Source organism: Lactuca virosa, chromosome 1 (assembly GCF_052849685.1).
Source record: "Lactuca virosa cultivar CGN04683 chromosome 1, Lactuca_virosa_CGN04683_v6, whole genome shotgun sequence".
Taxonomy (NCBI): domain Eukaryota; kingdom Viridiplantae; phylum Streptophyta; class Magnoliopsida; order Asterales; family Asteraceae; genus Lactuca; species Lactuca virosa.
This window is the reverse complement of record NC_136426.1, coordinates 51,821,914-51,834,731: the sequence shown is the minus strand read 5'-3', so window position 1 is coordinate 51,834,731 and position 12,818 is coordinate 51,821,914. Positions and strand designations below refer to the sequence as shown.

Below are 12,818 nucleotides of genomic sequence, written 5' to 3'. Positions count from 1 at the left end.
TAATGGCTGTCTTTAATTCTGAAACCTACCAACCTACCCGAAACAAGTGTTAAATATATTAATTGAATGAAAGGCAAGAAGATTAAGATTAATAAATTAAAGCTAGAAATGTAAGAAAGATTTGACTAGTACGCCAGAAAGCAACAGACCACCAGACCGAATCACATTTCTTTCCCTCCACCTATCAAACATGAGCTGCTCATTCTTCTCAAGCTCCAAATACTTGTTCATGTCCAAACATCCATCATGGCTTTTGCTTTCTCTTCTATTCGTTGAAGAAGCACTTTTATTATGTAGAGGTGGGTCCCAACTTCCATGGCTGCTGCTGCTGCCTTGTTGTTCTTGGATCAATTCCAAATCCTGTACCATACAATCCAAAGTTGAAAATTCACTGGTACAAACTAAGAGATGATGAATAATTTAATTACCTGAGATGGGTCCCACAGTTTTGGTTTTGGGGTTGTAGGAGTCTGTATTGTATTTGTTGGAGTTGAAATAACAGCATCAGTGTCATCCCATTTCAACCAAGGTAGATTAACGCCTTCCATTTCAACTGGAACAGACTTCATTCCTGCTGCTGCACCCACAGGACCAGGACTACCATTTTGGATTGGTTTTGTAGCTCCAACTAAGGTTGAACTCGTGTCACTTCTTTCACCATCAAAAGAAGAAAAATCTGTATCTTCAATATTTGATATGAAGTCTTCAAGATACCTCTCTGCTTCTTCGTTTAATCTTTTAGACATTCTGCTCCTATCATTGCTCCTCTGCAAGTTCAATACCATTACCCTTTAAAAACTTAAGTTTCTCTGCATTTCTCATTGCTGTAAAAATGCCCTCCTCCTCATCATAAATAACCCTACAAAGGTTGCAACAATGTAGTCTTATACAACTATACCTTTCTGGAGTATGAAGCTTTCTGTGCATTAGCATTGTTCTTTGACTCAGGAAGCACCTCCTTAACAATCTTGTACCCATCTTCACCCTGATGCTAAAAAAAAACATCATTTAAAGTTCCAACTTTTAACCATGAATCCAACTGTTACTAAATTATATACTAGATTAAACCTTATTACCTCTTTTGACTTTGTTGGGTAGTTCTTTCTTGTTGTAGTCATAGTCTTGTTTTGAAGACCATCGGATTTGTTTGAATGCAAGCGATCATGGACAGACAATGCAGAAGGCTTTCTTTCCATGGTCTGGATTTTTTTTTTACAGAAAAAATGCAGGAGTCAACAAATATATTTTGAAGCATCATGTTCATGACATTTAAAATTTTTAAATACAGATAGACCTGTTCAAGTCCTATCATGATTTCATTCACAGCAGATCGAAGCTCTTTTCTCATTGCTTGATAAAGTCCATTGTCAACATTATCCCCAGTGGGGTGGTCAATCTACAACATAAGATTGGATGATTAAAATTGCAGATATAAACAGTATAAGTCCAGACACAATCATAAACCCCCCACACACTTCCACTATAGAAAGAAAACACACACACACACACCTTTTTTTGTGCATAAACAGCTCGAATAGTCTTCTCAATTTCATTTTTCCCGTAACGGGCATCTCTTGAATCATCATCAGTCAATGCTGAAGACTGGCTCTGAGATTACCATAGACAGTGTACACCATTAAGACTTGTGTAAGATTTATTCATAGTTTCATACAGCTTTTCAAGCTAAAAGAATGTAACAAATATCAAAATAAACAGTAAATAATACTTGAGGACGTGTTGGCTTTACCGAGTAGCCATCGTGTGACCTCCATTGAGGTGTTTGACTCATAGACCTGCTTAGTTTTCGATGACTTGAAGCAGTGGGTCTTTGAAAAGAAGCAACCCGACTATTGCCATTGCCATTATTGATGCTCCTAGATTTGGGCTGATTGGTAGAACTCCGGGAAAGATCTATATCACTCTGTCAATCAGATAAGCAAATTTGATCAGCTATAAAAGGTTATGTGAAGATTGGAAGGCATTACCAATGAAGATTTGAGAAAATATTTAAACATATTTCCCATAACAGTATCAATGGGCCATAGATTTCATTGAGAATTCTACTTTACTCTTATTTAGGTGAGATTCCATCTAAGATACTCAGCATACACATAACAGTATACAATCAAGTCAAAACTAAAATATACCTCAGAATCACTAATCTGATACCGTGCAACTGATACAGACCGCCTCCTCCTTGAATCAGCATTTGGAACAGCCCTAGTAATACCACCAGCATTAGATGGAGTACCATCGTTACGCCTCGACACAGACCTCCCACGCCTTTGAGACGAAGGTGTTACAGAACTAATCTCAGCATGTGGCACAGCTCTAATTGTACCACCAGCATTAGAAGCAGTATCATCGTTACGCCTTGACACAGACCTCCCACGCCGTTGAGACGAACCCAGCACAGGACTAATCTCAGACTTCACACGGACAGGCCGGCTGCTTCTACTGCTTCCACTCTCATCATCTACCTCAGAGCTGTTATCCTTCCCCGAGAAAAACTCAATTGCTAGATCATCAAGACTAATTTCCGGGAAATCTGAACCTCTCACGGTGTTAACAAACTTGCGCCTTGGAGTAGGAAGAACACCTGAATCAATCTCCGCTGGAATCGGCCGTGAGAATCTACTAAGACTTCGAGAACGTCTGTGAGCCTTAGACGCCGAAGAGGTCGGCGAGTCGTCAGTTGAGGGCGATGAAGTTCCAATCGGATCTCTTTTCGTCGTCGACTTAAATGCCGATGTAGCCATCGGATCACAAATTTCACAAGCAAACAATGAAAATCGACATTAACAGTATCAAATTCAAAGCTAACTCACACGGAAATGCAGATGAAGTTGTCACGAGCAAGGGTTTGATTGAAATGAAGAAGATTTCAAATTGGGCGGATTACGTGAGGATTCTGAATAATAATTTAAATTTGAAAAATATTGCAACTCTCGAAGCTCTTGAAAGGAAATTATACGACTTTTGAAGCCCTATTTTGGGTTGGTGTGTACTTTTTGGTTTAACAAATATTAGATAATGAACAATAATAAAATAAGATTTATAAGGAGTTATTCACTATTTTTTAGAAAGCAAAGGTAAAACTGTATTTTTCAGATAGCTCAATGTTTTAGAATGAAAAAAAAATCATGAAAAAAAAGGTGCACTGGTCACATGACCTAACAGAAAGGCAACATACATGGAACATTAGTTATGACCCTTTATTGTGAATTTGTGATAGTGTGGCGGTGGCCGGTGGGTTGGTAGGTTCATCATTCATGTTTCTTTTTACCGGCTTCGGATCAAATAAAGCGTTATACATGAGTTATTCTAGAGTATTACTTGGATTTTTGGTTATTCGAATGAATAATTTGATTCGTAACAAATTAAGTTAAAAAAAGATTAAGTGTTTGTAGTAGATTGAGGTTGTTAGGTTTTTTGTTTTATAGAGAACTTCACTAACAAAGATTTTCGGGTTAGCTTTCGCGCACCGACTAATCTCTCACTGCAAACATGAGACTATTAGGTTTCGAGTTAAGCCGAAAGCCAATTAAGAACCTATTTAGTTATTTTGGAGTTATTTAATTACGAGGTTCTGCCGAACAGTTGTTAGAGTTTATGATTATAAGTATTCATACTTAGATATTCTAATGTAATCACTTTGAAAACAATTAAGAGTGAAGAGTTCTTCAGTTCCTGCCCATAGATGTATGTCACGTTGATTGAACCACATTAATTTACTATGTTTTTTTTTTTTTTTTGCGTAACAAGTGATATCAAAGTTGCAGTTATTCGAGCGACTATATTTTTTGATTGAAGAGATGTCGTCTTACAAGTTCAATTTGGAGAAGTTCAATAGTTCGAATGACTTCACGTTGTGGAAGGTGAAAATGAAGGCTCTCTGGTTCAATATTGTTGTACGACAACAGTAGAAGGAGATGCAAAAGTGCCAAACGAGATGACGACGCATGTGAAAGCTAATATTCTGGCAAAATTGCATAGTGTGATTATGTTATGCTTGACCGACGAAGTGTTATGGGAGGTTGTGGATCAAACAATTACTGTTGGGTTATGGGAGAAACTTTGTGACATAACTCTCAACAACGTTTATATACATTCATGTTGACCAAAAGTACCTAGGTAAAATATCATCTACATAATTTTGATCGTATTCATGATCTATAAGGAATTGACGTTAAAAATGAAGATGAGGACCAAACTCTTATTTTGTTATGTTCTCTATCGAATTTGTAGTAGAATTTCAATGATAACATGTTGTATGGTAGGACAACAACTATTGTCAATGACATGAAGGATGCCTTGTTGTCCAAGGACCTGAAATGTAGGGTTTCTAGTAATGAACATGGTTCCGGTTCAGGTTTGTTTATTGGCATGTGGGGATCACAAGAAATAGATAGTTGGAAACAGGTGGAAGTCACATTCTAATTATAAAGTTTAAATAACGGTTAAATGTTATCAATGTAAAGAATATGTGCATATTGGAAGACATTGTCAACAACAAAGGAATGGAAGCGGTAATGCAAAACCAAGTGACATCGGCAATGATGTTGTGTTCAAGACATTCTAACGAAGGAGGCATATGTGAGGTGTTGACTGTATGTACAGTTGGTTATGTTGACGCTTGAATCGTAAACACACGTAGATCTCATCATATTGCGTTCTCACACAATATATTCGTTTTTTTCAAAGAATTGATTGGTACAATAAATTTGGATGATGATGAAATACGACGTATCAAGGACAATGACACGATCCAGATTAAAATGCATGATAGTATGGTCTGAATCTGGATAGTTTGCCTAATCTTAGGAATAAATTTGATTTTTCTTGGAACTTTAGCCAAACTTGGACTCAAGTACTGTGGTGAAGATGCTTGGGTGAAGGTCATAGAGGGTGCTCTCGTGGTGATGAAAGGGAAACTACGACATAAAACTTACTTTCTGGAAGGTACAGTGACATGAACGGTGGGTGTTTCTCAATCTTTGGAGAAGCGGGATTATAAATCATAATTATGACATCATCAATGATGGGTTTTGAGCATTCTAACACTCCTAAGTGTACATGCAACCCTAAATACCTTGGATCTATGTTTTCTCTATTATACACGCAAATATGATTATCCAAGGTATTATCCTAACTAGCATACCAAAACATTGATACTAGGATAATAAAATAGATAGAATACATACCTTGTTGTTGTTGCTTGACTCCATGAAGCTTGAGAGCCTAGTGCCCCAAGTGTGACACCTCAAATGGTTCACACAACATCATGAACTCTTGGAATAACCATGAGAAGAAGACATACATGTTCAAATCGGCTAGCCCTCAAAATATGTATCACTAGTGCCAATTTCTTGAACTAAAGGGGTTCTTATATAGTGTGGCTATTAGGGTTACACCATGTAACTCATGACTTTACCCATTCCTTATGCTCCATGGGTTTTAACCTCCATGGAGTATCCATGGAGCACCACATGGGTTAAACCCAACATAAAGGAATCTTGGATCATAAGCCCACATATATAAGAATGAATGATTTACACAATCAATCCCCATATATTTAATTAGTCTCTTTTTGATCACTAAATTAAGTCCAAATTAATTCTTGATCAATACTAATTAAATAACATGATTTCATATTAATATATTAGAACTTATAATATATTAATATGTCACAAAATGTCTTTTCCTCATAAACGGTCTATCCAAATGTTCCGATGCCATGCAACCCAAATGGACCATGCCGAGTCGGGTCAAGTACATACCAATTATAGTTATGGACTTAGACACTAATCCAACAGTCTCCCACTTGGATAAGTCTAAAACTATTATTGCGTATGACTTCAGGAACCAACTGGCAATCGTAGCTCTCAAAAGCCGCTGTCGAACTCTGACCTTGTAGATGAACTCTGACCTTTGTCAATGACTTGTCCATTAGATAAGGGATCATATATTCCTCCATTCTAGATATCATATGGACTGAGACATGGATTATAATCATTCTCTCTGTCCATTTGTTGTTTCCCGATTTCCGATTTATGACGATTGACTAATTGAACAAATCAAATCAGTCCAGGCCCGGCCGAGCACTTACATTTGTCATCACCAAATCATCGAGGGGCCCACAGATATCGCTTTTATCCCGAAGGTAAAAGGAATGGATAAACTTCGACTCATATGGCTTGTTCTACTACTTGTTGAATCATACACAAAAGCACGTTTTATAACACCGAGTTACCGAATGCGTTTTCGTGCAATCAATGTACAACCAACTCATAGTAACAACTCATATCTCTAGGTTTGAAGAATATAAGATATTATCGTCTCATGATCACTCGTGATAAAATCCATGAAGTGATTCCAATGAGCGCGGGTTGAATCCAATACTCAGAACTTATGAGCACTCATGAGTGTTGTAGCCCCTTGTCCAACATCTTAGACCTCTACAAGCCAACCCATGACAGTCTTAATTCATATCTACTTCCAACATATGACCGACTGTGGATAGTTTGAATAACTTAGTCAATCAGGAAGAACGACCTAGTTATTCTGGAAGTCAAAACATGCAAAATGAAACACAATAATAATAGAATCTAATATGGTATCAAAACCTATGAACATAAATAAAACACCTTTTATTTATCACCATATGATTACACATTATTCATTGTATACTGTTTCAGCTATCAACTTTATTCTTGAATTTAAAACAATAGTTGTCCCATGCTCCAAGCATGTACACTATGTTTTCTAAACACTAGTCATGCCATACACCAAGTATGCATACTATGTTTGTCTATGATCTTCACTTTGTGAATTAGATCAATTGAACATAACTCCAATGATCCTCTTTCACAGTCCCAAATCCTTACTGCAAATGCAAGAATTCCAAATTCATGCCATTTACTGAAATCTGTTAGATTCTAAACTTATATGCATTGATCCTCCTGTAATGATTATGCACAGAGTCACAAGGACTTGACAACAAACATTACAGAGCATTCCAAGGAGATCAACTCCTTGGAAACATCCTTCTTGCATTAAGTTTCCTAATCTTACACAGATTGAATAATTTCCAACTTTGAAACATTTCCATATTCCATTTTGACTATCACTTCTGAACAAGAGTTGCCTCCTTACAGATTATGTCAATATGGTCCTTCCAGAATTAACACTATACTTCCAACTGTCCTTGAGCAACCAATCTTTGGTAAACCTTAGATTGTCCTCGACAATTGCTTAATCCTTTTAGTCATATCCAGTTCTAGACCTTTTCCCTTCTTAATGCCCCAGGCATTTGGAAAATTTAGAAAGGATGAATATAGCACATGAAATCGATCCTATATCTGAAGCATATGGGACACGAGTCATGATGTCTCACATAAAGACTAAACCAGTCTTTTGCTATAACATTTCCATTTCTATTTGCCAAGTTCTCATAATTCAGATTATGAAAAGGGATGCCGTAATCATAATCGAATTTTAGAACGCAAATAATGGACCCATATATAAAATTTCCTTATGTTGAGTCATTCCAACATGAAATTCATATATATATCCTTGACTAAATACGACTTAAAATCTCAATCTAAGCTTTTAAAATTGAAATGAAGTATAATTTTCTCTCCCTTAATTATAGCAAAACAACTTTTTCAACCCCTGCAGCCTCACGAATTGAAACTTTTGTTTTCTATAATTAACATTGCTAACTTGCAATCTTTATCATAATTATCATGCTCCCACTAACATGATGATTATTAGCATAACACTCATGCTCCCACTAGCTTTGACATGTAATCAGAAATCAGCTGGACTTCTAGAAATCAATACTTTATTGACTTTCTTACCAAAGTTCAGATTTCTGATACTAGATTGCTTTGATAAAACTTTATCAATATCATACACCTTATCTTAGATAGCTCACAGGTGTGTCTAAACAATTTTAAGAACTATGAAAAAGGATGCCGTAATCATAGTCTCGATTGTTTAGACCTTTACCACTTCTCACAAGTCCATGTTAGTGTGCTGGTTAACCACACACGCTCCACTAACGACTTTGAGAATGCAAATATCACAATTGCTATCTAGCTAAAATCTACTTAGTGAAAGTGTTTCCTCACCATCATTTTCATGAATCGGAGAGAAACCTTATGACACTTAGATTTTATGGTGTATGAGTTCCTATCCATATGAATTTTGTCAACACCATAATCACAAGACAAGGTTACTGACAAATCCACACTTATATGGATTAAACTTGTGCAATCTTAAATTCTTGCCATTTGGCAGCTCAAGGGCCTGCCATTGCTTCCAAGTAGCTGTGCAACCAATTGAGAACTCTCAGAACTCCTATGCAAAGCCAACTTGAATAGGCACAGACATGTCGACACGATAGGTTATAAACCTCAAGTCGTGTGCTAGTGAAGAACTTCAGGTTTTATTCTTGATTAGTTCTTGAGACTTTCAAGACCTTTAAGACTCTCACTGTCCTCTTGACATATAAGACTTTCTTGTCAGATATTCAAGAGATAGTGTGGATTCTAATCAAGACAAACACTTCACACAATTGGCCTTAGTTGGTCTTTGTTTTATCCAAAACATCACAACTTACCAATTTCAAATGTACAAGAGTAGAAAACTTTTACTCTTACATTTGACAAGTGTTTTAAACCTTCTTTAAGACATGTCACTCAAGTTACAATCTTAGAGTATAACTCTAAGAATTGTTTTTGGAACGAAGTATAAATCATCTTCTTGATTTAACCACTTCAACAATTCATAGCTCCTCTTCTTAGCTACCAGAATGCACTTAGAGGATGAATTGTGATAAGGTCTCTTAATCATTAAGATGATTATATAACATGATACTAAAGTACTCTTCCATCTTTTCAGATTTGAGAAACTTTTATCTTTCTGCCTAAGTTGATTCTTCTTATTCGCTCTGTCATACATTGAAACCTTTTCCAATGTCTCAGAATTACACTTAAGCTTGTAAGTATAACCATATTTACTGAATTTTAGTAAATAATGACGAATAATCTTAACGATTATTTGTGGTGGGCTTGATCAGTGCACAAGAATGTGTACTCGATCCTTTACTTGACTCACACATCCATGTGAACAAGTAGTTAGTCTTAATTTTTTCCAATGCTTGAAAGTTCTTATTCATCATGCTATACAACTTGCATGATTCCAAGTTTCTATCCAACTGAAACTTAGGTGATGAGAATTTTTCCTTATTTGGTAAATTTAGACACTACCACAAATGAAAGAATCAAATTCATATTTCCACTCTTGCTCTTAATGGAATCTTATAAGCAACAAAAGTTTTCACAAATGCCATTGTAAGGATATTTTAAAATAAATAAAATCAAAAAAAAAAAATTTCTTTTATTTTAAAACTTTGCGGAAAAACTATCCTTACAATGCAAAAGCACATGAAAACTTTGTTGTTATCTAATCCTATGCAATATATCATAACTCCTAAGATGTAGCTTAAGAATCCGATCTTCAAACTATGCGATAGAAATCCATCTACGCGATCAGATTCAGCATAATCTTTCTTTAAGTTTCTTCACTTTTTTCTTTGATTCTTAAAACATCAACATGTGACCCAGTCACATCATGTATCAAGAATCTCAGAATAGAAACTTAGTAGAGTTAGATAAATTTGGCAGCTTCGCAACTAATGCCCCTTTCTTTGGCAATGGACCCTTGATAATGGGACTATCTCAGACTTAGCCGTTCTCTTTACCATTTGGTCAACCGAGTTGACTATGGCCGATCCCTTTCCATTGGGAAGAGAGAGCTTTACTGGATATCCAATGTCATCATTGTCAATGTCCATAAAGTTTTAGGAGGTTGATCTTAGCAAATAGATAAGATCATTAAGGGTCTTGTCATAGTCTGTTTCATAGGAGTCCCAAAGGAACTCACTATGTGACTTAGAAAGTGATTGATCATCAGCTTCCTCTAGACTTTGACACCCAACTCTCCCGGCTTGTCAATATGTGACTACATCTCCAAGATGTGATCACACATAGACCTTTGCTTGCCAATAGGGCTTGAGTGACCTTAAACTTTTCAGGAACTTGTGGGTTAGGGAGAATAATTGGAGGAGGTGAAAGAAGTATGATTTCCATGGGACATCATCTTCATTTAGGAAAGCTTGTTTCAAGAGATTTGGGAAGATAATCTTTTGGGAGATATTCAAGAGAGTTGATTTAAAGTCCTTAATATAACACCCAATATGAAATATTAAGGCTAGGACCCAACAACCTATTTATAACTGGAAGAGGGATGCCGTAATCCAAGTTATAAAATAGTTGAAGGTAGGTAAATGACGATTTACCAATTTCCACCATGAAAAACGAAATATAATTAAGTTTTAATTGGATTTGAAACTCCTAGATCTTTTGAGATACATTGAACTTTCAATGGCATGTTTGAATCTCGATTGTGCCCTCTCAAGTTTGTGACTGGGATGCCGAGGATCACAAACAAGGTGTGAATAACCATGCAAATTGACTTGGTACCCTTAACTTTATCACCTAATCGATATGCCGGTTAACCACACACGCTCCACCGATCTATAATAGAGTCAAGTTACCCTTTTCCACTCTTACTAGTCCTTATTAGTGTGTCGGTTAACCACACACGCTCCACTAATGACTTGGTAAGGTATAAAGTTAATTTCATGGGTTAGCACCTTTTCACATTTTCCTAAGTAACTAAGATTGGGAATGTATAAGTGTTTAGTTACTTAGTATTTATCATTAATACTTTTAATGAAGGGAGAATTATAGTCCTTTCCTACCCGTTCGGCTAACGACCCTCCACCAGTCAAGGAAGCGGTGGGTGAGAGTGGACACCCATTAAACTGCCATTTTATAGGCAGTAACCTTATACCCCCTTATAGACCGGCTTCGTGAATGAGGCCTACTAACGGTAAGATTGACTTTATCTTATACATATCTATATAATTAAAATTATAATAATAGTATAAGGGTTTGAATTTTAACTTTTAAAATTCTAAGGGCTAACTTGGAATTAAAGTATTCATAAGTGAAACTTTTCAAATTCCAAAACTTGAGGGCAAGTTTTGAAACTATTCAAAACTAATTAATTCCATAACTTATGTGTTTAAATTAGTTTTAATTAAAAAACTCTTCAAGTTCCATAACTTGAGGACAAGTTATGGAAGACTTTAAACTAATAAAAGAATGTAACTTTTCTTTCTTTTGTAATTTATGGAATTAATTAAGGTTACACATTTTATTACTTAATGAAGTGACTCTTGAACCTCCATAACTTGAGGACAAGTTACAAAAACACATTTTAGAATCAACTCTTAGATTAAAATGGATTGAAAACACATAATCAATTAACTTTTCTATTAATCTAAGCAACTCATAAGAACAAGATAATTCAAATCAAACTTTTTCATGTAATTAGCCTAATCACTAAACTAATACAAAACATGAATCTATTGACAATTATCTTTGAAATTGGATTAGTATGAACATTACCACATCAAAAACAGGATTATAGGTTCAAAAACAGCTTATGGTAATGTTCCTAGTCCATTTCTAGCCAAAAAACTCGAAGATATGTTGTCAGGGGCTCCTACTCGTCGAGTGTATCAACCTACTCGACGAGTATGATGATTTTCTTCATGGACTCGGCGAGTTCATCAGTGGACTCGGCGAGTCCAGTGCCCAGAATGCCCGAAATTCGACTTTTTCAGCATTTTTCAGCAATTTGCATCAAGTATAATTGAAAACAAGTCTAGGCTCTGATACCACTGATGGGTTTTGAGCATTCTAACACTCCTAAGTGTACATGCAACCCTAAATACCTTGGATCTATGTTTTCTCTATTATACACGCAAATATGATTATCCAAGGTATTATCCTAACTAGCATACCAAAACATTGATACTAGGATAATAAAATAGATAGAATACATACCTTGTTGTTGTTGCTTGACTCCATGAAGCTTGAGAGCCTAGTGCCCCAAGTGTGACACCTGAAATGGTTCACACAACATCATGAACTCTTGGAATAACCATGAGAAGAAGACATACATGTTCAAATCGGCTAGCCCTCAAAATATGTATCACTAGTGCCAATTTCTTGAACTAAAGGGGTTCTTATATAGTGTGGCTATTAGGGTTACACCATGTAACTCATGACTTTACCCATTCCTTATGCTCCATGGGTTTTAACCTCCATGGAGTATCCATGGAGCACCACATGGGTTAAACCCAACATAAAGGAATCTTGGATCATAAGCCTACATATATAAGAATGAATGATTTACACAATCAATCCCCATATATTTAATTAGTCTCTTTTTGATCACTAAATTAAGTCCAAATTAATTCTTGATCAATACTAATTAAATAACATGATTTCATATTAATATATTAGAACTTATAATATATTAATATGTCACAAAATGTCTTTTCCTCATAAACGGTCTATCCAAATGTTCCGATGCCATGCAACCCAAATGGACCATGCCGAGTCGGGTCAAGTACATACCAATTATAGTTATGGACTTAGACACTAATCCAACAATCAATTGGGTCACATGTAACGCCCGGTTCCTGGTATGCTCCTAAATTAGTTATTTTATTCATTTTGGAAGGGCTACTCGACGAGTTGGTGGCCCTAACTCGTCGAGTAGGAGGCAGTGTATGCGCGGGATTTTAATGAACTACTCGACGAGTCGAAGTCATGACTCGACGAGTAGGACAGTCTGGATGAAATCCTAATCTTTAGGGCTTGCACCCTATTTAA

General features: G+C 36.1%; 1 protein-coding gene across 2 annotated transcripts; it reads right to left on the bottom strand.

Moving 5' to 3' along the window:
* Nucleotides 1-78: 78 nt before the first annotated feature.
* On the bottom strand, nucleotides 79-3,036 carry LOC145128647 (uncharacterized). Of its 2 annotated transcripts, none has more exons than XM_079063541.1 (8): nucleotides 2,148-3,036; nucleotides 1,748-1,921; nucleotides 1,510-1,608; nucleotides 1,295-1,396; nucleotides 1,077-1,199; nucleotides 899-985; nucleotides 429-767; nucleotides 79-360 (listed from the first exon to the last, which is right to left on the bottom strand). In XM_079063541.1, the coding sequence occupies exons 1-8, from the start codon at nucleotides 2,757-2,759 to the stop codon at nucleotides 103-105; spliced, it is 1,794 nt and encodes a 597-aa protein (XP_078919667.1). In that variant the 5' UTR covers nucleotides 2,760-3,036; the 3' UTR covers nucleotides 79-102. The 2 variants fall into 2 exon arrangements, with proteins under 2 accessions (XP_078919667.1, XP_078919618.1); XM_079063492.1 differs by having other exon boundaries at nucleotides 899-991; nucleotides 2,148-3,035.
* Between the last annotated feature and the right edge of the window lie 9,782 nt (nucleotides 3,037-12,818).

Bases quoted from the DNA above. Each gene is read 5' to 3' on its own strand.
- LOC145128647 (XM_079063492.1), bottom strand. From the start codon at position 2,759: ATGGCTACATCGGCATTTAAGTCGACGACGAAAAGAGATCCGATTGGA. The intron at 1,922-2,147 runs GTATATTTTAGT...TCTGATTGACAG, and splicing joins ATCAGATTAGTGATTCTGAG to AGTGATATAGATCTTTCCCG. The intron at 361-428 runs GTAATTAAATTA...TGTATGGTACAG, and splicing joins AACTGTGGGACCCATCTCAG to GATTTGGAATTGATCCAAGA.